General features: G+C 41.9%; 2 protein-coding genes across 6 annotated transcripts in view; one reads left to right on the top strand and one right to left on the bottom strand.

Moving 5' to 3' along the window:
• Positions 1-30: 30 nt before the first annotated feature.
• On the top strand, positions 31-23,751 carry LOC129858466 (sideroflexin-1). The gene is made up of 11 exons (XM_055927722.1): positions 31-144; positions 7,787-7,956; positions 8,435-8,605; positions 11,496-11,594; positions 14,362-14,437; positions 14,896-14,981; positions 16,242-16,369; positions 16,558-16,607; positions 18,112-18,161; positions 19,490-19,537; positions 19,779-23,751. Exons 2-11 carry the CDS (start codon positions 7,793-7,795, stop codon positions 19,873-19,875), a joined length of 969 nt encoding a protein of 322 aa, XP_055783697.1. The 5' UTR covers positions 31-144; positions 7,787-7,792; the 3' UTR covers positions 19,876-23,751.
• A 1,232-nt stretch (positions 23,752-24,983) lies between these two features.
• The window catches only part of LOC129858465 (copper-transporting ATPase 1-like), a 43,981-nt gene continuing 40,964 nt past the window's right edge, over positions 24,984-28,000 (bottom strand). For all 5 annotated transcript variants that reach the window (XM_055927717.1, XM_055927718.1, XM_055927719.1 and 2 more), the window contains exon 23: positions 24,984-27,178. In XM_055927717.1, coding sequence (XP_055783692.1) covers positions 26,905-27,178 — 274 coding nt within the window. In that variant the 3' untranslated portion in view covers positions 24,984-26,904. The remainder of the gene's footprint in view (positions 27,179-28,000) is intronic.

Below are 28,000 nucleotides of genomic sequence, written 5' to 3'. Positions count from 1 at the left end.
ACTCTGGTCCCACTGCTGTGCGCCTGTTGTTGCTGAGTTGCCGCTGCATACATGTCCAATTAGTTTCGTTGAGCTAGCTATTCAGGGACATCTCTGGCGGCAGACTGCTGTTACCGTGCCAGACAAGGATCAGAGTTTAGTGCAGTAAGTGTCTGGATACCTTTATAACACATGTTGGATTTGATACCACTTTTTTTGAGGGAGGGGTTGTGGCAGGCAGTTAACTAGGGCTTTAGTTGAAACAGGGACGCACAGCTGGCCTGAAACAGATGCTTGGGATAATAGCCTATTAGCGGAGATATTATATTTCTGTGGGCGTTTTACATGTTTGCAACATGTTGGACTTTGACTTGGTATCATTTTTTAAACTGCACTGTTGATTATGGGCTTGTAAGTAAGCATTTCACTGTAAGGTCTACTACACCTGTTGTATTCGGCGCATGTGACAAATAACATTTGATTTGATTTATCCAGATCGAACGGTATACATGCAGCGATTTTCTCCAGATCAAGCTGGTCTGCATCACGTTGATCCATTTATCTGATCAAACCAATAGTAGGATTGTGCGTCCGGATCCATTTGCACGTTCGGTTCATTTGACGAAATGATGAGAAATATTGTTGGCTATATTTCACTGACCCTCTCTCAAACCAGAGCTGGCCGGTTTTAGCACAATGTTATGCAGTTGTGTGATTAAGCTATGCTATGGGAACTCCCATTGTAGCCTAAGAAATACGTTACAATGTAGCCTATATAGCTTAATATGTAGCCATCGAGGCCAGTGATTGGTTAAACGTGGGGCTGGAACAGAGGTCTTTAGCCCAAATGCCACCTAACCTAACGTAGCAGGCGTAAGACAAACCGCCCATTGTCAAAGTTCAATTTTAGAATGAGATAACAAGTATCATCAAATCAATGCTTCCTTTGTATTAGGGCTTCAGCCTATTGTTGTATTGGATTTGACACACCGGCAGTCTGACTGATTGACATTTTGTCAGAGGAAGACAGATTTATAACTATTGTTATATATTTGCTACAGACTGATTGCTGTGTGTGTGTGTGTGTGTGAGAGAGACCGCGATAAGGAGGCACCCATCAGTCGTGCTTATGCATTGAGTTATTATGGCCTGTATTCATCTCATGAGAACCCCGTGAACCTTAATTCAATTTAAAGATACAGTAGCGCCTCTCATAGACATTCTACAGCCGCCAGCCGGAGTCTAGGGAATACCTGTGTTTTATCGTTACTCCTGCAGCCATCTTTGGTGCAATTTCATCATCCCGTGCACGAGCTACACAAATACCTTTACAGTTTCTCACATAACGGGTTACAGACAGAGACATGCGTTTCAAAATGTCCCCTGTTACATCTGCAGCAAGCTGGAACTGGATGGATATAACACTGGTTACATTGTAACAACGGGTTCGGAATCCAGTTCAGACTGGGTTCAGACTGGGTTACATTGTAACAACGGGTTAATAGAATCCAGTTCAGACTGGGTTACATTGTAACAACGGGTTAATAGAATCCAGTTCAGACTGGGTTACATTGTAACAACGGGTTAATAGAATCCAGTTCAGACTGGGTTACATTGTAACAACGGGTAAATAGAATCCAGTTCAGACTGGGTTACATTGTAACAACGGGTTAATAGAATCCAGTTCAGACTGGGTTACATTGTAACAACGGGTTAATAGAGTCCAGTTCAGACTGGGTTACATTGTAACAACGGGTTAATAGAATCCAGTTCAGACTGGGTTACATTGTAACAACGGGTTAATATAGTCCAGTTCAGACTGGGTTACATTGTAACAACGGGTTAATAGAATCCAGTTCAGACTGGGTTACATTGTAACAACGGGTTAATAGAATCCGGTTCAGACTGGGTTACATTGTAACAACGGGTTAATAGAATCCGGTTCAGACTGGGTTACATTGTAACAACGGGTTAATAGAATCCATTTCAGACTGGGTTACATTGTAACAACGGGTTAATAGAATCCAGTTCAGACTGGGTTACATTGTAACAACGGGTTAATAGAATCCATTTCAGACTGGGTTACATTGTAACAACGGGTTAATAGAATCCAGTTCAGACTGGGTTACATTGTAACAACGGGTTAATAGAATCTAGTTCAGACTGGGTTACATTGTAACAACGGGTTAATAGAATCTAGTTCAGACTGGGTTACATTGTAACAACGGGTTAATAGAATCTAGTTCAGACTGGGTTACATTGTAACAACGGGTTAATAGAATCCAGTTCAAACTGGGTTACATTGTAACAACGGGTTAATAGAATCTAGTTCAGACTGGGTTACATTGTAACAACGGGTTAATAGAATCCAGTTCAGACTGGGTTACATTGTAACAACGGGTTAAAAGAATCCAGTTCAGACTGGGTTACATTGTAACAACGGGTTAATAGAATCCAGTTCAGACCTGGTTCCATTGTATCTCGGGAATGTCCTGATTATTTTTCCTCTCTGTGATTAAAAAAAACAACATAAAATCCATTTGATAGGAAAATAAACATGCAGTAGAATGGCTTATTACAGAAGTTCTCAAATTAAAGGGATTTTCTCCAGAACCTTTCTCTGTTCTTTCAGACTAAACGTAGGCCTATGGGCTTACTGCTAGACAAGGTGTTGCCCAGTCTATGAGAGATTATTTTTGCTGTGTACAGCGTAAAACACCAAATAATGCATGCAGAGAAGAATTAGGCCGATACCCACTAATTATCCAAATCCAGAAAAGAGACGTTAAATTCTACAACCACCTAAAAGGAAGCGATTCCCAAACCTTCCATAACAAAGCCTTCACCTACAGAGAGATGAACCTGGAGAAGAGCCCCCTAAGCCAACTGGCCCTGGGGCTCTGTTCACAAACACAAACAGACCCCACAGAGCTCCAGGACAGCAACACAATTAGACCCAACCAAATCATGAGGAAACAATAAGATAATTTCTTGACACATTGGAAAGAATTTACAAAAACAAAGCAAACTAGAATGCTATTTGGCCCTAAACAGAGAGTACACAGTGACAGAATACCTGACCACTGTGACTGACCCAAACTTAAGGAAACCTTTGACTATGTACAGACTCAGTAAGCATAGCCTTGCTATTGAGAAAGGCCGCCATAGGCAGACCTGGCTTTCAAGAGAAGGAAGGCTATGTGCACACTGCCCACAAAATGAGATGGAAACTGAGCTGCACTTACTAACCTCCTGCCAAATGCATGACCATATTAGAGACACATATTTCCCTCAGATTACACAGATCCACAAAGAATTCGAAAACAAATCAAATTTTGATAAACTCACATATTTTTTCATTTTACCTTTATTTAACTAGGGAAGTCAGTTAAAAACAAATTCTTATTTATGATAACGGCCTAGGGACAGTGGGTTAACTGCCTTGTTCAGGGGCAGAATAACAGATTTTTTACCTAGTCAGCTCGGAGATTCAATCTTGCAACCTTTCAGTTACTAGTCCAACACTCTAACTACTAGGCTACCTGCCACCCCTACACTCTAACCACTAGGCTACCTGCCACCCCTACACTCTAACTACTAGGCTACCTGCCACCCCTACACTCTAACTACTAGGCTACCTGCCACCCCCACACTCTAACCACTAGGCTACCTGCCGCCCCCACACTACCCACACTGCCCCCACGCTACCTGCCACCTCTACACTCTAACCACTAGGCTACCTGCCGCCCCCACACTCTAACCACTAGGCTACCTGCCGCCCCTACACTCTAACCACTAGGCTCCCTGCCACCCCTACACTCTAACCACTAGGCTACCTGCCCCCCCACACTCTAACCACTAGGCTACCTGCCACCCCTACACTCTAACCACTAGACTACCCTGCCGCCCCTACACTCTAACCACTAGGCTACCTGCCACCCCCACACTCTAACCACTAGGCTACCTGCCACCTCTACACTCTAACCACTAGGCTACCTGCCGCCCCCACACTCTAACCACTAGGCTACCTGCCGCCCCTACACTCTAACCACTAGGCTCCCTGCCACCCCTACACTCTAACCACTAGGCTACCTGCCGCCCCTACACTCTAACTACTAGGCTACCTGCCACCCCTACACTCTAACCACTAGGCTACCTGCCACCCCTACACTCTAACTACTAGGCTACCTGCCACCCCTACACTCTAACCACTAGACTACCCTGCCGCCCCTACACTCTAACCACTAGGCTACCTGCCACCCCCACACTCTAACCACTAGGCTACCTGCCACCCCTACACTCTAACCACTAGGCTGCCTGCCGCCCCCACACTCTAACCACTAGGCTACCTGCCGCCCCTACACTCTAACTACTAGGCTACCTGCCACCCCCACACGCTAACCACTAGGCTACCTGCCACCCCTACACTCTAACTACTAGGCTACCTGCCACCCCTACACTCTAACCACTAGACTACCCTGCCGCCCCTACACTCTAACCACTAGGCTACCTGCCGCCCCTACACTCTAACCACTAGGCTCCCTGCCACCCCTACACTCTAACCACTAGGCTACCTGCCCCCCCACACTCTAACCACTAGGCTACCTGCCACCCCTACACTCTAACCACTAGACTACCCTGCCGCCCCTACACTCTAACCACTAGGCTACCTGCCACCCCCACACTCTAACCACTAGGCTACCTGCCGCCTCTACACTCTAACCACTAGGCTACCTGCCGCCCCCACACTCTAACCACTAGGCTACCTGCCGCCCCTACACTCTAACCACTAGGCTCCCTGCCACCCCTACACTCTAACCACTAGGCTACCTGCCACCCCCACACTCTAACCACTAGCCTACCTGCCGCCCCTACACTCTAACTACTAGGCTACCTGCCACCCCTACACTCTAACCACTAGGCTACCTGCCGCCCCTACACTCTAACCACTAGGCTACCTGCCACCCCTACACTCTAACCACTAGGATACCTGCCGCCCCTACACTCTAACCACTAGGCTACCTGCCACCCCTACACTCTAACCACTAGGCTACCTGCCGCCCCTACACTCTAACCACTAGGCTACCTGCCACCCCTACACTCTAACCACTAGGCTACCTGCCGCCCCTACACTCTAACTACTAGGCTACCTGCCACCCCTACACTCTAACCACTAGGCTACCTGCCGCCCCTACACTCTAACCACTAGGCTACCTGCCACTCAAATATCTATTGGGTGAAATACCACAGTGTGTCATCACAGCAGCAAGATTTGTGACCTGTTGCTACAAGAAAAGGGCAACCAGTGAAGATCAAACAACATTGTAAATTCAACCTATATTTATGCTTATTTATTTTCCCTTTTGCACATCGTTACAACACTGTATATAGACATAATATGACATTTGAAATGTCTTTATTCTTTTGGAACTTTTGTGAGTGTAATGTTTACTGTTAATTATTGTATTGTTTATTTCACCTTTGTTTGTTATTTCACTTGCTTTGGCTATGTAAGCATATGTTTCCCACGCCAATATCGCCCTTAAATTGAATTGAGAGGGAGAGAAAGGGGTAGGAGGGCGTGGTTTGGGGCTTTTGAAGAGGTCTGTGGTTGAGGGGGTTGTGAGGTTCAGGATCATTTAGTGCTTCAAAACCCCTGTGTCAGGTCAGCCAGTTCATCTCCATAGCAACATTATACTGAATCAGCTATCCTGCTAAGCTAATACTGAGAAGAATTTCTCACAGTGTGTTCTAAATTACTCATTCTTCTCAAGGGACAGCAGTTGTGAAATTATTTTGTGGTAATATAAGAGAAGTTACCTAGAAAGGAGTGGTTTCTGGCTGATGTGTGTAAAATAGGCCTACAGAATGTGTAATCAACTCAACAAAATGTGTGTGTGCGTGTGTCTGTGTCTGTCTGTCTGTCTGTCTGTCTGTCTGTCTGTCTGTCTGTCTGTGTCTGTGTCTGTGTCTGTGTCTGTGTCTGTGTCTGTGTGTGGAGTGGGATTGGGGAACTAATGTCTACTCTAGTTTCAGAATGAAATAGAATTAGTGGAAGGCTGTTTCAGGGTCCGTTTTGTTCTAGGAAACACAATAGTCAAGGCCTCTTGTTTTGCTTTTGGTGATTTGTGTTGCGTTTGTCTCCTTGTCTCTGACTCTGGGACTGGGGAAGTCTGGGACTGGGGAAGTCTAGGACTGGGGAAGTCTGGGACTGGGGAGGTCTGGGACTGGGGAAGTCTGGGACTGGGGAGGTCTGGGACTGGGGAGGTCTGGGACTGGGGAGGTCTGGGACTGGGGTGGTCTGGGACTGGGGTGGTCTGGGACTGGGGAGGTCTGGGACTGGGGAGGTCTGGGACTGGGGTGGTCTGGGACTGGGGTGGTCTGGGACTGGGGTGGTCTGGGACTGGGGTGGTCTGGGACTGGGGTGGTCTGGGACTGGGGAAGTCTGGGACTGGGGAGGTCTGGGACTGGGGAGGTCTGGGACTGGGGAAGTCTGGGACTGGGGAGGTCTGGGACTGGGGAAGTCTGGGACTGGGGAGGTCTGGGACTGGGGAGGTCTGGGACTGGTGAAGTCTGGGACTGGGGAAGTCTGGGACTGGGGAAGTCTGGGACTGGGGAAGTCTGGGACTGGGGACACAGATGACTTAATGCTGTTTAGAACTGTTCCTGTGAGTGCCACACTTTGTGGAAACTAATCTTGTGGAAAGAAACTTATCACAGGGACACCTTATTACAGTTTTTCCAAAGCATTTATTCAGAAGGTTGTTATGAATTTCGCCTCCTCTGACAGTAGCTAGGCTAATTTATGAATTTCGCCTCCTCTGACAGTAGCTAGGCTAATTTATGAATTTCGCCTCCTCTGACAGTAGCTAGGCTAATTTATGAATTTCGCCTCCTCTGACAGTAGCTAGGCTAATTTATGAATTTCGCCTCCTCTGACAGTAGCAAGGCTAATTTATGAATTTCGCCTCCTCTGACAGTAGCTAGGCTAATTTATGAATTTCGCCTCCTCTGACAGTAGCTAGGCTAATTTATGAATTTCGCCTCCTCTGACAGTAGCAAGGCTAATTTATGAATTTCGCCTCCTCTGACAGTAGCTAGGCTAATTTATGAATTTCGCCTTCTCTGACCGTAGCTAGGCTAATTTATGAATTTCGCCTCCTCTGACAGTAGCTAGGCTAATTTATGAATTTCGCCTCCTCTGACAGTAGCTAGGCTAATTTATGAATTTCGCCTCCTCTGACAGTAGCTAGGCTAATTTATGAATTTCGCCTCCTCTGACAGTAGCTAGGCTAATTTATGAATTTCGCCTCCTCTGACAGTAGCTAGGCTAATTTATGAATTTCGCCTCCTCTGACAGTAGCTAGGCTAATTTATGAATTTCGCCTCCTCTGACAGTAGCTAGGCTAATTTATGAATTTCGCCTCCTCTGACAGTAGCTAGGCTAATTTATGAATTTCGCCTCCTCTGACAGTAGCAAGGCTAATTTATGAATTTCGCCTCCTCTGACAGTAGCTAGGCTAATTTATGAATTTCGCCTCCTCTGACAGTAGCTAGGCTAATTTATGAATTTCGCCTCTGACAGTAGCTAGGCTAATTTATGAATTTCGCCTCCTCTGACAGTAGCTAGGCTAATTTATGAATTTCGCCTCCTCTGACAGTAGCTAGGCTAATTTATGAATTTTGTTCGAGCGCCGGTATATAAATCACCTGGGACAATATAACTGATGTATGTTGTGAATGTTTATAGGGTAGATATACAAGGACAAAATAATTAATCTTTGTTATGAATGTTGTGATCTTTCAGATAACCATGACGACAGAAATCTCCACCTCCATAAACATCAAGGAGCCTCGATGGGACCAAGGGACGTTTATGGGCCGGGCCAAACACTTCTTCACCGTTACCGACCCCCGCAACGTCCTGCTTACCAACGAACAACTAGAGAATGCACACAAAGTCATCAGTGACTACCGGTAGTGTATTCTGAGCATGGTTCTCCCTAGTTCTGGTTCCTCCAGGTTCTCCCTAGTTCTGGTTCCTCCAGGTTCTCTCTAGTTCTCCTTGGTTCTGGTTCCTCCAGGTTCTCCTTAGTTCTCCTTGGTTCTGGTTCCTCCAGGTTCTCCTTAGTTCTCCTTGGTTCTGGTTCCTCCTGGTTCTCTCTAGTTCTCCTTGGTTCTGCTGTATGGAAACAACCCATAACTGAGCTGAGAGCTCCTGATAGAATTTGTTGGCGTAGATCTAGGACCAGTTTTCCCTTAATTAATTATTGATTAACCAGAAATGCAACACATGGTTGCGTTCTATGATGCAACATTGAATACAATGGGCCGTGTTTATCGAATGCAGGTTATGTGCATCTAACAGAGCGTTGTTTAAACTTGTATTGCTTCTAAGTAAACAGGCTCAGCTAATCACTTGTCATCCCCCCCCCCCTCTCTCTCTCTCCCCCAGGCAAGGGGTGATGTCCCCCGGACTGACAGAGGACGAGCTATGGAGAGCCAAGTACATCTTTGACTCAGCCTTCCACCCAGACACCGGAGAGAAGATGATCCTGATTGGCCGCATGTCGGCTCAGGTCCCCATGAACATGACCATCACTGGCTGTATGATGACCTTCTACAAGTGAGCAGCAGTGTTCTGTTAGAATGAATGATAGTGTGTTAACCTTTATTAAACTAGGCAAGTCAGTTAAGAACAAATTCTTATTTTCAATGACGGCCTAGGAACAGTGGGTTAACTGCCTTGTTCTGGAGCAGAATGACAGATTTTTACCTTGTCAGCTCTGGGATTCAATCTGGCAACCTTTCGGTTACTAGTCCAATGCTCAAACCACTAGGCTACCTGCCGCCCAATGATAGTGTTATAAGACTGTTCTATTAGAATGATAGTGTTATAAGACTGTTCTATTAGAATGATAGTGTTCAGACTGTTCTATTAGAATGATAGTGTTATAAGACTGTTCTATTAGAATGATAGTGTTATAAGACTGTTCTATTAGAATGATAGTGTTATAAGACTGTTCTATTAGAATGATAGTGTTATAAGACTGTTCTATTAGAATGATAGTGTTATAAGACTGTTCTATTAGAATGATAGTGTTATAAGACTGTTCTATTAGAATGATAGTGTTATAAGACTGTTCTATTAGAATGATAGTGTTCAGACTGTTCTATTAGAATGATAGTGTTATAATTATAAGACTGTTCTATTAGAATGATAGTGTTATAAGACTGTTCTATTAGAATGATAGTGTTATAAGACTGTTCTATTAGAATGATAGTGTTATAAGACTGTTCTATTAGAATGATAGTGTTATAAGACTGTTCTATTAGAATGATAGTGTTATAAGACTGTTCTATTAGAATGATAGTGTTATAAGACAGTTCTATTAGAATGATAGTGTTCAGACTGTTCTATTAGAATGATAGTGTTTTAAGACTGTTCTATTAGAATGATAGTGTTCAGACTGTTCTATTAGAATGATAGTGTTATAAGACTGTTCTATTAGAATGATAGTGTTATAAGACTGTTCTATTAGAATGATAGTGTTCAGACTTTTCTATTAGAATGATAGTGTTATAAGACTGTTCTATTAGAATGATAGTGTTCAGACTGTTCTATTAGAATGATAGTGTTATAAGACTGTTATATTAGAATGATAGTGTTATAAGACTGTTCTATTAGAATGATAGTGTTATAAGACTGTTCTATTAGAATGATAGTGTTATAAGACTGTTCTATTAGAATGATAGTGTTATAAGACTGTTCTATTAGAATGATAGTGTTCAGACTGTTCTATTAGAATGATAGTGTTATAAGACTGTTCTATTAGAATGATAGTGTTCAGACTGTTCTATTAGAATGATAGTGTTATAAGACTGTTCTATTAGAATGATAGTGTTATAAGACTGTTCTATTAGAATGATAGTGTTATAAGACTGTTCTATTAGAATGATAGTGTTATAAGACTGTTCTATTAGAATGATAGTGTTATAAGACTGTTCTATTAGAATGATAGTGTTATAAGACTGTTCTATTAGAATGATAGTGTTATAAGACTGTTCTAATCGAATGATAGTGTTATAAGACTGTTCTATTAGAATGATAGTGTTATAAGACTGTTCTATTAGAATGATAGTGTTATAAGACTGTTCTATTAGAATGATAGTGTTATAAGACTGTTCTATTAGAATGATAGTGTTATAAGACTGTTCTATTAGAATGATAGTGTTATAAGACTGTTCTATTAGAATGATAGTGTTCAGACTGTTCTATTAGAATGATAGTGTTATAAGACTGTTCTATTAGAATGATAGTGTTCAGACTGTTCTATTAGAATGATAGTGTTATAAGACTGTTCTATTAGAATGATAGTGTTATAAGACTGTTCTATTAGAATGATAGTGTTATAAGACTGTTCTATTAGAATGATAGTGTTATAAGACTGTTCTATTAGAATGATAGTGTTATAAGACTGTTCTAATCGAATGATAGTGTTATAAGACTGTTCTATTAGAATGATAGTGTTATAAGACTGTTCTATTAGAATGATAGTGTTATAAGATTGTTCTATTAGAATGATAGTGTTCAGACTGTTCTATTAGAATGATAGTGTTATAAGACTGTTCTATTAGAATGATAGTGTTATAAGACTGTTCTATTAGAATGATAGTGTTATAAGACTGTTCTATTAGAATGATAGTGTTATAAGACTGTTCTATTAGAATGATAGTGTTATAAGACTGTTCTATTAGAATGATAGTGTTATAAGACTGTTCTATTAGAATGATAGTGTTATAAGACTGTTCTATTAGAATGATAGTGTTATAAGAATCTCATTGTAGGTTTACTACAGGATGTTGTAGAAAAAGAAATCAGGTCATGCCATTGGTCACTGGCAGTTCATACTGAAGCAGGTAGGTTCAAGCAGGCGGAGTACCAGTCAGATTCTGACACTAAAAGAATGTATCGTTCTCATCATTCATTCTCATCAGTCAACACAGAGTTGCCGTGTTTTTCAGAGGAGTGTAATTGAGAAGATGGGTAGATCAGTGGTTGTGTGGTGTGCTGTCACTGTTATGTCTGCTATTACCTGATGGCTTCCCATCTCTCTCTGATATCTCTATACTCCCTTGTTTTGTACACAAAGAAATCCACGTTTGTCAGGGTTAGGTGCTTTATCACTCGTCAATATATTTATTCCTTATCACCCCGTCTCAGTCTAATTTAAGTCTCTCTCTCTCTCTCTCCTCAGAACAACTACAGCTGTAGTCTAATTGAAGTGTCATCTCTCTCTGTCTCTCTCTCTCTCCTCAGGACAACTCCAGCTGTAGTCTAATTGAAGTGTTCTCTCTCTCTCTCTCTCTCTCTCTCTCTCTCTCTCTCTCTCTCTCTCTCTCTCTCTCTCTCTCTGTCTCTCTGTCTCTCTGTCTCTCTGTCTCTCTGTCTCTCTGTCTCTCTGTCTCTCTCTCTCTCTCTCTCTCTCTCCCTCTCTCTCTCTCTCTCTCCTCAGGACAACTCCAGCTGTAGTCTTATGGCAGTGGATCAATCAGTCCTTCAATGCAATAGTCAACTACACCAATAGGAGTGGAGATGCTCCTCTCTCAGTTAAGTAAGTTGGTGTTATAGTTTCTATATCAGGCCTGTTCTACTATATTCTTACAGCGGCCAGATGTAAAAAAAAAAAAAGAAGGAAAAAAAAGAAAGTTGATTGCAGGGGGCCCGGACATTTTCTATGTGTGATTATTCTTTAGAAGAACTGTATAAAAAAAATCAATGAACACACACCAATAAAGAACTTTTCTTAAAATGAAATGTTGCTAAAAGTAATTAGGAAAGAGGCAGAGGGCGTTCAACCAACGTGAGTCGAGGTGTAACCAAAACATTTGATAACCATTGATAACCAAGTATTTAAGTAATTTTAAAATCATCTGAAATCTAAGCATCTCAATAAATAATACACAGGTATGTCAAATCACGTAATGCCAAATTCCAGTCTAAAGGAAGTATGCTTTGAATTAATTTCCCTCAGTCGGCCTGTAGTTTTAGTTGATGTTGGCCTGTAGTTTTAGTTGATGTTGGCTTGTAGTTTTAGTTGATGTTGGCCTGTAGTTTTAGTTGATGTTGGCCTGTAGTTTAGTTGATGTTGGCCTGTAGTTTTAGTTGATGTTGGCCTGTAGTTTTAGTTGATGTTGGCCTGTAGTTTTAGTTGATGTTGGCTTGTAGTTTTAGTTGATGTTGGCTTGTAGTTTTAGTTGATGTTGGCTTGTAGTTTTAGTTGATGTTGGCCTGTAGTTTTAGTTGATGTTGGCTTGTAGTTTTAGTTGATGTTGGCCTGTAGTTTTAGTTGATGTTGGCCTGTAGTTTAGTTGATGTTGGCCTGTAGTTTAGTTGATGTTGGCCTGTAGTTTAGTTGATGTTGGCCTGTAGTTTAGTTGATGTTGGCCTGTAGTTTAGTTGATGTTGGCTTGTAGTTTTAGTTGATGTTGGCCTGTAGTTTTAGTTGATGTTGGCCTGTAGTTTTAGTTGATGTTGGCTTGTAGTTTTAGTTGATGTTGGCCTGTAGTTTTAGTTGATGTTGGCCTGTAGTTTTAGTTGATGTTGGCTTGTAGTTTTAGTTGATGTTGGCCTGTAGTTTAGTTGATGTTGGCCTGTAGTTTTAGTTGACGTTGGCCTGTAGTTTTAGTTGATGTTGGCCTGTAGTTTTAGTTGATGTTGGCCTGTAGTTTTAGTTGATGTTGGCCTGTAGTTTTAGTTGATGTTGGCCTGTAGTTTTAGTTGATGTTGGCCTGTAGTTTTAGTTGATGTTGGCCTGTAGTTTTAGTTGATGTTGGCCTGTAGTTTTAGTTGATGTTGGCTTGTAGTTTAGTTAATGTTGGCCTGTAGTTTTAGTTGATGTTGGCTTGTAGTTTTAGTTGATGTTGGCCTGTAGTTTTAGTTGATGTTGGCTTGTAGTTTTAGTTGATGTTGGCCTGTAGTTTTAGTTGATGTTGGCCTGTAGTTTAGTTGATGTTGGCCTGTAGTTTAGTTGATGTTGGCCTGTAGTTTAGTTGATGTTGGCCTGTAGTTTAGTTGATGTTGGCTTGTAGTTTTAGTTGATGTTGGCCTGTAGTTTTAGTTGATGTTGGCCTGTAGTTTTAGTTGATGTTGGCTTGTAGTTTTAGTTGATGTTGGCCTGTAGTTTTAGTTGATGTTGGCCTGTAGTTTTAGTTGATGTTGGCTTGTAGTTTTAGTTGATGTTGGCCTGTAGTTTAGTTGATGTTGGCCTGTAGTTTTAGTTGACGTTGGCCTGTAGTTTTAGTTGATGTTGGCCTGTAGTTTTAGTTGATGTTGGCCTGTAGTTTTAGTTGATGTTGGCCTGTAGTTTTAGTTGATGTTGGCCTGTAGTTTTAGTTGATGTTGGCCTGTAGTTTTAGTTGATGTTGGCTTGTAGTTTAGTTAATGTTGGCCTGTAGTTTTAGTTGATTTTGGCCTGTAGTTTAGTTGTTGGCCTGTAGTTTAGTTGATGTTGGCCTGTAGCTTTAGTTAATGTTGGCCTGTAGTTTTAGTTGATGTTGGCCTGTAGTTTAGTTGTTGGCCTGTAGTTTTAGTTGATGTTGGCCTGTAGTTTTTAGTTGATGTTGGCCTGTAGTTTTAGTTGATGTTGGCTTGTAGTTTAGTTAATGTTGGCCTGTAGTTTTAGTTGATGTTGGCTTGTAGTTTAGTTAATGTTGGCCTGTAGTTTTAGTTGATGTTGGCCTGTAGTTTTAGTTGATGTTGGCCTGTAGTTTAGTTGTTGGCCTGTAGTTTTAGTTGATGTTGGCCTGTAGTTTAGTTAATGTTGGCCTGTAGTTTTAGTTGATGTTGGCCTGTAGTTTTAGTTGATGTTGGCCTGTAGTTTTAGTTGATGTTGGCTTGTAGTTTAGTTAATGTTGGCCTGTAGTTTTAGTTAATGTTGGCCTGTAGTTTTAGTTGATGTTGGCCTGTAGTTTTAGTTGATGTTGGCCTGTAGTTTTAGTTAATGTTGGCCTGTAGTTTAGTTGATGTTGGCTTGTAGTTTTAGTTGATGTTGGCCTGTAGTTTTAGTTGATGTTGGCTTGTAGTTTTAGTTGATGTTGGCCTGTAGTTTAGTTGACGTTGGCCTGTAGTTTTAGTTGATGTTGGCCTGTAGTTTTAGTTGATGTTGGCTTGTAGTTTTAGTTGATGTTGGCCTGTAGTTTTAGTTGATGTTGACTTGTAGTTTTAGTTGATGTTGGCCTGTAGTTATAGTTAATATTGGCCAGTAGTTTCTTGTCTGGTGTGTTTCTTGTACCTATTAAACCCCTTTAATGTTTTGTGGTTAGGTTAATATGTGAATGAGTATGAATATGTGAATTTATGAATGCATTTCTCATTTGCAGTCAGCTTGGCACAGCCTATGTATCTGCTACCACAGGGGCAGTAGCCACGGCTCTAGGACTAAATGCACTAACAAAGGTATTAACCCATAGAAACCCTGTTCTCATTCATTCATTTACCATCAACCACATCGCATCGAAGTGTTATCAAACGTAGCTACTCACAAGTCATATCATGAGTGGTTATCATGTACAAAATAGTTATCATGAATAGAAGTGCATAGTAACCATGAATAGAAGTGCATAGTAACCATGAATAGAAGTGCATAGTAACCATGAATAGAATTAGTCTACATATGTTGCCTGCTGCCTGCTTTGCTGGTTAGTCAATGTGTTGAAAGAGAGAGAAAATGTTGTATAATTCATACAGTACTCCCGTTGTGGAAACAGATGCCACTCATCATAACCATCATGACATGCACAAAGAGCTTTCAGCTTTGGAACAATAAGCCTTGCCGAATAGTTCTATTGGACTGTATAGATCAATTTCATCCCTGTCTCTCTGTTTTACTCCAATCTTTTGTTGTCGTTGTGTAGCACATATCTCCCCTCGTAGGGAGGTTAGTTCCCTTCGCTGCTGTTGCTGCTGCTAACTGCATCAACATCCCCCTCATGAGGCAACGGTAAGACAAACCCAGTCTGTATCTCCTCCACTTTGAAGATATAGTTTTGCAAACATGCACTCAGCATTTTAAATGTTTTTTATTCTATTTACTAAAATGTAGTGTTAAATGTTAGGTTTTATTTAGGTTTTATTTATTCGCACCAAAGAAAAGAAGTGAAAGACAAAACCTTGCAGGTATTTAACAAATCAAATCAAAGTTTATTTGTCACGTGCGCCGAGTAAACAGGTGTAGACCTTACATTGAAATGCTTAATTACAGGCTCTAACCAATAGTGCAAAAAAGGTATTAGGTGAACAATAGGTAAGTAAAGAAATAAAACAACAGTAAAAAGACAGGCTATATACAGTAGCGAGGCTATAAAAATAGCAAGGCTACATACAGACACCGGTTAGTCAGGCTGATTGAGGTAGTATCTACATGTAGATATGGTTAAAGTGATATGGTATTATTGTATTATTTTATTATATTTGTGGTGTGATTTTCATATCAGTCCTTTTGGGTTTCCAGCCTCACCTGCACACCGCTTTACCTGTTAAATAATCTCTGGTCTGTTATCGGAATGCCGTGTTTCAGTTCCCTGGACAATAAAAGAAGAAGGAAGATAAAGTAAATACAGAGATTATTTAACAGGTAAAGCGGTGTGCAGGTGAGGCTGGAAACCCCAAAGGACTGATATGGAAATCACACCACAAATATAATATAATAATATAATATAATTAAAACGTTTGTTCAATCAGCTAAACAAAGCAAATTAATTATACTTGTACATTGTATACTCAGTATAGAAGAAAAAACATGTTTGAGTGTGTGTGTGTGTGTGTGTGTGTGTGTGTGTGTGTGTGTGTGTGTGTGTGTGTGTGTGTGTGTGTGTGTGTGTGTGTGTGTGTGTGTGTGTGTGTGTGTGTGTGAGAGAGAGAGAGAGAGTCAGGCTACATGGAGGGAATTATTGTGTAGTTTGGTTCATCAGGCTGAATCCCAGTCTTTGCATGAAGTTATTGAGGGATGATGAGGTTTTGGCAATGTGAAGATAAGAATCCCAGAGTATGGTACCTCTGTAAATGTTTGAAATATTGATTAGGTGTCTTTACAATGCTCAATTTTACCTTTCTAAACCCATAGGTCACACATAACTTATTGACATTTACGTTATTCTTTCCACAACTTGGACAAGGTCTTTGAAAAGAAAATGTCTTTATCATCGATGCCAGTTCCTATAATAGATGTTTACTTTATTTTCCTTCTTCTTTTATTGCCCAGGGAACTGAAACACGGCATTCCGATAACAGACGAGAACGATAACCGGTTAGGAGAGTCAAGCACCGCCGCTAAGCAGGCTATCTCCCAGGTGGTGGTGTCTAGAATCCTCATGGCCTCTCCTGGAATGGGTATGTATGACGTAATGGGCTTTAGGACCAATCTGGCAACCCATGCGATCTGTGACTCCAACATGGCAACTCAATAGGATACACTGGAAATTATAAAAGCTTGAAATCAACCATGTTATCAGGTAAAATATATTGTTTGTAAACATTTATAAAACATTACAATTTTATTTCACTATTCTGTTTTTCAGCTATCCCTCCGTTTTTAATGAACACCTTGGAAAAGAAAGCCTTCCTAAAGGTATTATTCACATCATTTATTTATTTATTCACGTATGATCACATGTATTGGATATTCACTTATTTTCTCATATCTATGATGGCAGTCAGCCTTACTTTCTCATATCCATGATGGCAGTCAGCCTTACTTTCTCATATCCATGATGGCAGTCAGCCTTACTTTCTCATATCTATGATGGCAGTCAGCCTTACTTTCTCATATCCATGATGGCAGTCAGCCTTACGTTCTCATATCTATGATGGCAGTCAGCCTTACTTTCTCATATCTATGATGGCAGTCAGCCTTACTTTCTCATATCCATGATGGCAGTCAGCCTTACGTTCTCATATCTATGATGGCAGTCAGCCTTACTTTCTCATATCCATGATGGCAGTCAGCCTTACTTTCTCATATCTATGATGGCAGTCAGCCTTACTTTCTCATATCCATGATGGCAGTCAGCCTTACTTTCTCATATCTATGATGGCAGTCAGCCTTACTTTCTCATATCCATGATGGCAGTCAGCCTTACTTTCTCATATCTATGATGGCAGTCAGCCTTACTTTCTCATATCTATGATGGCAGTCAGCCTTACTTTCTCATATCTATGATGGCAGTCAGCCTTACTTTCTCATATCCATGATGGCAGTCAGCCTTACTTTCTCATATCTATGATGGCAGTCAGCCTTACTTTCTCATATCCATGATGGCAGTCAGCCTTACGTTCTCATATCTATGATGGCAGTCAGCCTTACTTTCTCATATCTATGATGGCAGTCAGCCTTACTTTCTCATATCTATGATGGCAGTCAGCCTTACTTTCTCATATCTATGATGGCAGTCAGCCTTACTTTCTCATATCCATGATGGCAGTCAGCCTTACTTTCTCATATCTATGATGGCAGTCAGCCTTACTTTCTCATATCCATGATGGCAGTCAGCCTTACGTTCTCATATCTATGATGGCAGTCAGCCTTACTTTCTCATATCTATGATGGCAGTCAGCCTTACTTTCTCATATCTATGATGGCAGTCAGCCTTACTTTCTCATATCTATGATGGCAGTCAGCCTTACTTTCTCATATCCATGATGGCAGTCAGCCTTACTTTCTCATATCTATGATGGCAGTCAGCCTTACTTTCTCATATCTATGATGGCACTAAGCCTTTTGATAAGTGGCTTTACTAGAGAGTGTGTATTAATAATGGCCTGTCACTGTGTTGTGTTAGCCATCGAGGGACTCCGTAGCAGTCATCTAGGCACAGTCAGCGGCTAAATCCAAATGTTTTAAAGTAATTTCCTTTGCTATGTGTCCTTTTTCCTCATCCTGATTCAAACTAACTGGATAGGTGGAACAAAATGGTGTATACTAAGCAATAACCCACAGCCATATTGCCTATAGCACTCCAGCCCTTTCAGTGGTTAGTGAGTGTGAGGAAATTGGACAGAGCAGAGGAAGCCATTTCAGAGTAGTGGAATGTATCCCTTCCTTTGTTTGTCTCATTGTTTTCTGGTCTTTTCAGAAGTTCCCGTGGATGAGTGCACCTATTCAAGTGGTCTTGGTGGGATTCTGGTAAGTGGCCAGCAATGGACTGCTGATAAACCAACATTTGGACTGCTGATAAACCACCATTTGGACTGTTGATAAACTACCATTTGGACTTCTGATAAACCAACATTTGGACTGTTGATAAACCACCATTTGGACAGCTGATAAACCACCATTTGGACTGTTGATAAACTACCATTTGGACTTCTGATAAACCAACATTTGGACTGCTGATAAACCACCATTTGGACTGCTGATAAACCACCATTTGGACTGCTGATAAACCACCATTTGGACTGCTGATAAACCACCATTTGGACTGCTGATAAACCACCATTTGGACTGCTGATAAACCACCATTTGGACTGTTGATAAACCACCATTTGGACTGCTGATAAACCACCATTTGGACTGCTGATAAACCACCATTTGGACTGTTGATAAACCACCATTTGGACTGCTGATAAACCACCATTTGGACTGTTGATAAACCACCATTTGGACTGTTGATAAACCACCATTTGGACTGTTGATAAACCAACATTTGGACTGTTGATAAACCACCATTTGGACTGCTGATAAACCATCATTTGGACTGCTGATAAACCACCATTTGGACTGCTGATAAACCACCATTTGGACTGTTGATAAACCACCATTTGGACTGCTGATAAACCACCATTTGGACTGTTGATAAACCACCATTTGGACTGTTGATAAACCACCATTTGGACTGTTGATAAACCAACATTTGGACTGTTGATAAACCACCATTTGGACTGCTGATAAACCACCATTTGGACTGCTGATAAACCACCATTTGGACTGTTGATAAACCACCATTTGGACTGTTGATAAACCACCATTTGGACTGTTGATAAACCACCATTTGGACTGTTGATAAACCACCATTTGGACTCCTGATTTGCAAACCTATTTCAGTATATCAGTCAGAACATAAACGCTGTGAAGGACCCGTGACATATACTGTCAACGCTGTGAAGAACCCGTGCCATATACTGTCAACGCTGTGAAGAACCCGTGACATATACTGTCAACGCTGTGAAGAACCCGTGACATATACTGTCAACGCTGTGAAAAACCCGTGACATATACTGTCAACGCTGTGAAGGACCTGTGCCATATACTGTCAACGCTGTAAATCACTCATGACATATACTGTCAATGCTGTGAAAGACCTGTGCCATATACTGTCAACACTGAAGGACCCGTGACATACAGTATATGTTTTAAAGCAACACGCATTATAGCTATGGTATCTAATCTACAGTCTCTAGATCTCTTTAGTAGAGTAGATGTGATGCTGACCCTTTTGTGTGCTTGTCTTTCAGCCTGGTGTTCGCCACTCCACTGTGCTGTGCACTGTTCCCCCAGAAGAGGTGAGTGAACCATCATTGCTAGCTGTGTTGATCAGTCTCACAGCAATAAAATGTGGTATCTCTCTCTCTCTCTCTCTCTCTCTCTCTCTCTCTCTCTCTCTCTCTCTCTCTCTCTCTCTCTCTCTCTCTCTCTCTCTCTCTCTCTCTCTCTCTCTCTCTCTCTCTCTATCTCTCTCTCTCTCTCTCTCTCTCTCTCTCTCTCTCTCTCTCTCTCTCTCTCTCTCTCTCTCTCTCTCTTTAGCTCTATGTCAGTAAGCCGATTGGAGCCAGAGCTTCAGGAGAAGATCCGTGTGAGCCACCCCGGGGTGGAGAGGGTCTACTTCAACAAAGGACTATGAGTGTCCAGCCCACCGCCAACCCTCCTGCACTGCCATACTACCCTCACACCATCTGTATTGGTGGCAGACACCAACAACCCTCCTGGCTCTGCCATACTACCCTCACACCATCTGTATTGGTGGCAGACACCGCCAACCCCCCTGGCACTGCCATACTACCCTCACACCATCTGTATTGGTGGCAGACACCGACAACCCCCCTGGCACTGCCATACTACCCTCACACCATCTGTATTGGTGGCAGACACCGACAACCCCCCTGGCACTGCCATACTACCCTCACACCATCTGTATTGGTGGCAGACACCGACAACCCCCCTGGCACTGCCATACTACCCTCACACCATCTGTATTGGTGGCAGACACCGACAACCCCCCTGGCACTGCCATACTACCCTCACACCATCTGTATTGGTGGCAGACACCGACAACCCTCCTGGCAGTGTCATACTACCCTCACACCATCTGTATTGGACGCAGACACCGACAACCCTCCTGGCACTGTCATACTACCCTCACACCATCTGTATTGGTGGCAGACACCGACAACCCTCCTGGCACTGTCATACTATCCTCACACCATCTGTATTGGTGGCAGACACCGACAACCCTCCTGGCACTGTCATACTATCCTCACACCATCTGTATTGGTGGCAGACACCGACAACCCTCTTCCTCATTCTGTGTGCCAAAGTTAAGTTTTGCTTCTCATCCTCAACTGCCCTCCTTTTTCTCCTCCACTCCACAGACAGAATCCCTTGTTTCCCTCCTCCCCTCACACTCTCTCCGTCACCCTCTCTCCGTCACCCTCTCCGTCACCCTCTCTCCGTCACACTCTCTCCGTCACCCTCTCTCCGTCACCCTCTCTCCGTCACCCTCTCTCCGTCACCCTCTCTCCGTCACACTCTCTCCGTCACCCTCTCTCCGTCACCCTCTCTCCGTCACCCTCTCTCCGTCACCCTCTCTCCGTCACCCTCTCTCCGTCACCCTCTCTCCGTCACCCTCTCTCCGTCACCCTCTCTCCGTCACCCTCTCTCCGTCACACTCTCTCCGTCACCCTCTCTCCGTCACCCTCTCTCCGTCACCCTCTCTCCTCTCTCTTTCTGTTTGCTTTGTTTGCTGCTATGTGTGATTTATTTTCAATTGCAGAAGAAATTGGTCTCGTTGTTATTCTGGCACTGTGATGATGGTGATTTATAGTTGGGTCTGTGTACAATGGTTGTTGTTTTTCTATTCCCATGCAGTTGTTTTAATAGTTGACTTTTCTGTCAATTGTATTTTTTCTGCCAAAACATTTTCATATTCAAAACAGTTGTTTGTGTTCAGTGGAGAACCAGGGAAAATAACAGGGTCTGTGTTCCTGTATTTGTAACAATAGCAGTAATCAGTATTCGTCAGTCTTAATCTAACTATGATGCCTACTCCAAAATTAAGTTAATTTATTTGCCAAATCTCAATAACGGTTTGTGAGACCTCTCAACAATACACAACCTCTTGACAGTAATATATTAGGGTCATTTCAGAGAATAACAATATGGCATACAGTGCATTTTAATGAATTCATATTTGCCAAATGAGTGAACTTTGCCAGGGCTGTGTCCCAAATGGAATCCTATTCCCATAGGGCTCTGGTCAAAAGTAGTGCACTATGTAGGGAATAGCGTGCCAATTTGGATGGTATCTACATTGGTTCCATGACCAGGGTTTACTCCCCCTAACAGTGTGAGATCTTTTAATGGTCTACAATAACCATCATTATGTATATTACTGGTGCTTTTGATGCAATATCTTCATATAATTGATGTTTATTCCAGACTGTCTATTTTGGTTCCCAAACCATGCATGAACAAACCACTCCTCATTAGTGTGATAATAGGCATATGGTTGGTTACAGGTGTTTTTCAGACAGTCAACTAGTCTGTCTGTATCGTCACTTCAGGCACAGGAGGTTGGTGGCACTTTAATTGGGGAGGGACGGGCTCGTGTTAATGACTGGAGCGGAATCAGTGGAATGGTATCAAATGCATCAGACACATGGTTTCCATGGTTTCCAGGTGTTTGATTCCGCTCCATTTGCTCTGTTCCGGATGTCATTATGAGCTGTTCTCCCCTCAGCCGCCTCCACTGCTTTCAGCGTGGCATCCGCTGCATCTGTGTTTCAAAACAATGACAGATCTTATGTTCAAAAAAATACCTTTAAAATTAAAAAAAAAAAATTACTTCTAGGGGGGGGGGGAAATCTCCCCCTAAAGCAGAATCCGTCTTGCCTTGAAATGAAAGTAGCGATCCATTTCAAGGTGTGGCACAACGTTATGAAACGTTGAGTGTTGTTTCTTGATAAAGAGAAAAGCCTTGCGGTCCCGAATGCTGACCCAGTCATGAGACAACCCACAGACCTTGCTGAACCATGTGCCAAAGAGATGATGGTATGTTTGTTTTATTGTGCTACTCTGCTGCTGTCTCAGGCTAGCTAGACCATCTCTCAGGCTAGACAAAAGCGCATCATGTCTTGTGCACGTTTGTCAATCCCTAATTTAAAATCTATATGACAAAGAATTCGTGGAATAGTGAATGATTGACCTGCTGAAAGATTCACTCAAATGCACCGTTATGGTGTTAAACTCGGGACCAAAATAACATCAACAAAACCTCCAGGTCGTCTACTGGTCCAGTACTGTCAGACTAAAGGAACTCTGGATAATAGCATTATCAGTAACCTTAAACACACACACAATAGACAGATTGCTATTTTTTTTATCCAGTTTATTCCAGAGTTTATGTCTAAGAAGTAAATGGAAGTAATACTTAAAAAAAAAAATGTGTTTAAAATAATTATTGTGAACATTCCGTTTGGTTGATAATAGTATCCTCCGTTTTCATCGCATTATGTGATTTTTGTAAGGTGTTTTAAATGTTTTAACTATGAAAAATATATCTACCAGTATTGACTTATATGGTTTTTATTTAAGTATTTTCAGAGAGAATCCTGAAAATTACAGATGTTAGGAAGAGGCTTTGAGCGATGGATGTTTCAGTGTACTTCAGTAGTTAAATGTAGCATCGGCAGATCTAATTCAAACTGAGCCAGGGATTCAATCCAAGGCGTGTTATAGAGCAGTGGATTGGACAGACACTGCACCTTTAAAAGGCAATTTCTCTGACGTTCAAACGGTAAACGCTGACAGTAAACGCTGTAAATGACGTTAAAGTGGTCTGCTCTATAACGTGCCTAGGCTTGAATCACAGTCTCAGCATCTATTCATTGTTTGATGTTTTTCATATGTAAAACTGAATGCTATATTTGGAATATTGTAATTGATGGTTGATCAGAGATACTACATATTTCTAATTATCAGTATTTCAAACTTAAAGTTCTATAAATGATTTATGTGATGAAGCACATTCATTAATCAAATATATTAATGTAACTTTAAAAAGCAACAATTAGTGAGAGATAAGCACAATGGATTCTAAAAACGGAATATTTGTCAACCAGCGGACAATGTATTCGTGTCTCTTTAACTTGATGTACCAAACCCCAAGAAATTCCACACAAACCTGCCCGAACAAACCTTAATTACTACAAATTATAAGTCTATACAAAATAAAAGTCTTACGTAAATATCAATCAATGTTTTACAGGCCTACAGTCTATCTGCCAAGTCAATCTGCTGCAATGTCAATCTAGCCAAAGTGATACAAATACACTCAAGAGGAATACGTCATGACAGTTTACAGTAATCTAATTTGAAATGGGTATTTTTAGTAAAGGGTATTCTGGAATATTGATATTTAATAGTTTTTTTTTTCAGTAAATTTGGGATGTTGTAATGTCTAGACTAACTGGATGAAATAAAAAATAATGAAGTCTCAAAAGGGTTGTACTGTTTTTGTTTTTACTACTAAATGAGGTCACATAAAATCTTCAAATGTGTGTATCTCAGGTGCAATAAAATCCCTCAAAACAAACCTAATTTCTTCGTGGCATGGACTCTACAAGGTGTCGAAAGCAGGGGTGCTGGCCCATGTTGACTCTAATGCTTCCCACAGTTGTGTGGAGTTGGCTGGATGTCCTTTGGGTGGTGGACCATTCTTGATACACACGGGAAACTGTTGAATGTGGAAAAACCCAGCAGCGTTGCAGTTCTTGGCACAAACCGGTGCACCTGACACTTACTACCCCGTTTAAAGGCACTTCAATATTTTGTCTTCACCTTATGAATGGCACACATACCCAATCCATGTCTCAAAGCTGACAAATTCCTTACCCTGTCTCCTCCCCTTCATCTACACTGATTTGAAGTGGATTTAACAACTGACATCAATAAGGGATCATACCTTTCACTTGGATTCACCTGGTCAATCATAATGTTTTGTACGCTCAGTGTACATATCAAGTGGGTAAAACCGGATGTAAACATTAAAGTGACCAGTGTCTAAGTACATAGGGCAGCCGTCTCTAAAGTTCAGGGTACTGGGCGTAGGGCGGCTAGTAGTGACTGTTTAACAGTCCGATTCACTGGACATAGAAGCTGTTTATCAGCCAATCCCAGTTTTAGTGCACCTGTCCTGTCTCCACCTTCTAGATGGTGGCGATGTGAACAGGCTGTGGTGGCTGAGGTCCTTGATGATCTTGGCCTTCCTGTGACATCGGATGCTGTCAGCGTCCTGGAGCCTTAACCATGTGACCTGACCAGGGGTTATTTAGTCTCCATGTAACAAAATATGAAAAAGTACATAAATATAACATTTTCATCATCTCTCATTCAAACCCAGACAGGCAAAACCACTGGTTGCTTACTGCCATCTACTGGTCAAGGTTAGACACAGCAGATATTTTTTCCACCATAGTGCACTTTACTGCAGTAAGAATGTTTTATCCATTTAAAAAGCAAATCAAGTGGATTTGATGGGTCAGAATGATGCTGTGTGTTTAAATTAACATAAACAGAAGAACAAGGTCAAAGCAGTTTATTCCAAGATAATTATACAGACAACCTATATTGAAACACTAATGCCTTCCACACACAACCCCCCCTCCTGGATAGCTTCCACCCCCCCCCCTGGATAGCTTCCACACACAACCCCCCCCCCCCCCCCCTCCTGGATGCCTTCCACACACAACCCCCCCCCCCCCCTGGATAGCTAGATACATGTACTGACTGACACTATGGTATGCATATAAGAGCACAATGAAACTGGCATCTAATGTGGAGGAACCAGTATGTGTCTACATTGTGTTGCATAACTACATCATGTTGAAAAGCACAGCAACTCAGATGAATGAAACACAGATGACAAGCCACTACTAGTTCAACTAACAAGCAGACCTTCTGGCATGATCAGTCATGACCGCAATATGAATGAAGAGGACTTACAATCTCCTATCCTTCTTGTCCTGCTAGCTTCACATTGGGTGTTTCATAGTGTCTCTAGCAATATAGTCTTGAATGACACTTGGAAATCAACTTTAGAACTCTATTTCAGTCATCCTTGTGTGGTGCATCTACCAAAAACCCAGATGTTACTGACCCACGTCCTCCTGGTGCCCCCCCCGGTGCCCCCCACGTCCTCCTGGTGGCCCCCCTCCACCCATCACACACACACAATCACATATTACTTCTACCATGTAACATCGGTTGTTTCATTCACAGTGAAGAATTGACATTCAATAACAGACTCTTGGCTGTTCTACACAGGTCTGTGTTACTAATCCAATGAATTACATCATTAAAAATGCAATTCCAATTCTTCTTCGAGAAACTCAGTCAATAAATTAGAGTGTGGTAAAGCAGACGAGCCAATCAGCTGCAGACTCCTGCTGAGCACGGCCTTATCTTTGGAATGTGTTGGACTTTGAGTATACAATTGGCACTTGAGTAACGTTTACTGGTACAAATGGTTACACGAGTATTCTGCAGTAAGAGATCCTTAGAGTTTATACAGTACATTCTTAAATGATTACTCACATACTGTATATATATATATATATATTTATATCCTAATTTGAGAAAACAATGTTTATGTTGGAAACATAGGTTTCTAACAAACATAAACATCCTCAACAACATTCCTTCGTTTTCCAAGGAAAATATGACAAAGTACAAATAAGTACTGTGATAATTGTTTTTGTCTTTAAATAAGGCTAATATAAATACTCTCGTTACAAAATGGGTGGTTTGAGCCCTGAATTCTGATTGGCTGAAAGCCATGGTATATCAGACCATATACCACGTGTATGACATTTATTTTTACTGTTCTAATTACGTTGGTAACCAGTTTATAATAGCAATAAGGCTCTTCAGGGGTTTGTGGTATATGGCCAATATACCACGGCTAAGGGCTGTGTCCCGGCACTCCGTGTTACAATGTGCGTAAGAACAGCCCTTAGCCGTGGTATATTGGTAAATATGCCACGCCTCCTCGGGCCTCATTGCTTAATTATACAATCATAATATACAACAGTATATTTAATACACTTCTGCTGCCTCAGAAGGATTTTTGTTTTTTTGTCACACTAAGTACACTTTAACATGGGGCACCATTTTAGGGTGTCTTTGGATAAATGTCAAAAGATTGTCTCTGCAAACCTTCATATTATAAGCACGTAGAAAAAGATTGCAGTGCAGTCTTCTTAATGACACCTGCATCGTCTTTCAGCTGAAGCTCTTAACACCCTGGACAAAGAGTCCGAGCTCCTATAAGACCCCAGTGTAAGACCCCTTCCCCTGAGGGTACAAGTGGCCATTGACAAAAGACACAGGCAGCGGTAGAGTGAACATGAAGCCCTCCCAGGCACCCATTGGAGTGCACACACTGTCAGTCAGACGGTGTGGGGCAACAGAAAGGCTTTTTCAAGTCAAAAGATGTCACCCTGGGGGCACCTGTGTAGATGGATGGGCCAATTAACTTACGTAACCCACTTAGCCTTCGCTACCTTAAGTTAGCTTAGCGTAGCCTAGTCAAGCATAAAATGGCTAAACCAAGCTTAAATTAGCGTAGACTAGAGTAGCTTAGCATAACCTAGCCTCAGACAAACTCCTCCTCGCAGGGGGCCTCCCCCACCAGCAATGAGTGTTTGTCGGGTTCGCTGAGGGCCATGCTGTTCAGGGAGTGCTTTGATTGGAGGGAGTTGATGGAGGCGCGGCTGAAGTTAACAACGCGGTCCAATAGGCTCAGCTTGGGGGAGGAACGGCGCAGCTCGCCCATGCCGATGTGTACGCTGACGTCTGATAGGCTTGCAGCGTCTCTCTTCTGACTGCCCAGACGAGACTCCAGCAGCTCAGCGCTGGGCTTAGTGTAGCTACAAACACAGAGAGAGAAGAGTTAGTGTAGCTACAAACACAGAGAGAAAGAGGAGAGTTAGTGTAGCTACAAACACACAGAGAGAGAGGAGAGAGTTAGTGTAGCTACAAACACACAGAGAGAAGAGTTAGTGTAGCTACAAACACAGAGAGAGAAGAGTTAGTGTAGCTACAAACACAGAGAGAGAAGAGTTAGTGTAGCTACAAACACAGAGAGAGAAGAGTTAGTGTAGCTACAAACACAGAGAGAGAAGAGTTAGTGTAGCTACAAACACAGAGAGAGAGAGAGGAGAGTTAGTGTAGCTACAAACAGAGAGAGAGAGAGGAGAGTTAGTGTAGCTACAAACACAGAGAGAGGAGAGTTAGTGTAGCTACAAACACAGAGAGAGAGGAGAGAGTTAGTGTAGCTACAAACACAGAGAGAGAGGAGAGTTAGTGTAGCTACAAACACAGAGAGAGGAGAGTTAGTGTAGCTACAAACACAGAGAGAGAAGAGTTAGTGTAGCTACAAACACAGAGAGAGAAGAGTTAGTGTAGCTACAAACACAGAGAGAGAAGAGTTAGTGTAGCTACAAACACAGAGAGAGAAGAGTTAGTGTAGCTACAAACACAGAGAGAGAAGAGAGAGTTAGTGTAGCTACAAACACAGAGAGAGAAGAGAGAGTTAGTGTAGCTACAAACACAGAGAGAGAAGAGTTAGTGTAGCTACAAACACAGAGAGAGAGAGGAGAGAGTTAGTGTAGCTACAAACACAGAGAGAGAAGAGTTAGTGTAGCTACAAACACAGAGAGAGAAGAGTTAGTGTAGCTACAAACACAGAG

This window comes from Salvelinus fontinalis, chromosome 6, assembly GCF_029448725.1.
Source record: "Salvelinus fontinalis isolate EN_2023a chromosome 6, ASM2944872v1, whole genome shotgun sequence".
Classification (NCBI taxonomy): Eukaryota; Metazoa; Chordata; class Actinopteri; order Salmoniformes; family Salmonidae; genus Salvelinus; species Salvelinus fontinalis.
This window is presented reverse-complemented; position numbering and strand designations above follow the sequence as displayed.

Bases quoted from the DNA above. Each gene is read 5' to 3' on its own strand.
- LOC129858466 (XM_055927722.1), top strand. From the start codon at position 7,793: ATGACGACAGAAATCTCCACCTCCATAAACATCAAGGAGCCTCGATGG. The intron at 18,162-19,489 runs GTAAGTGGCCAG...CTTGTCTTTCAG, and splicing joins GTGGTCTTGGTGGGATTCTG to CCTGGTGTTCGCCACTCCAC. The intron at 19,538-19,778 runs GTGAGTGAACCA...CTCTCTCTTTAG, and splicing joins GCACTGTTCCCCCAGAAGAG to CTCTATGTCAGTAAGCCGAT.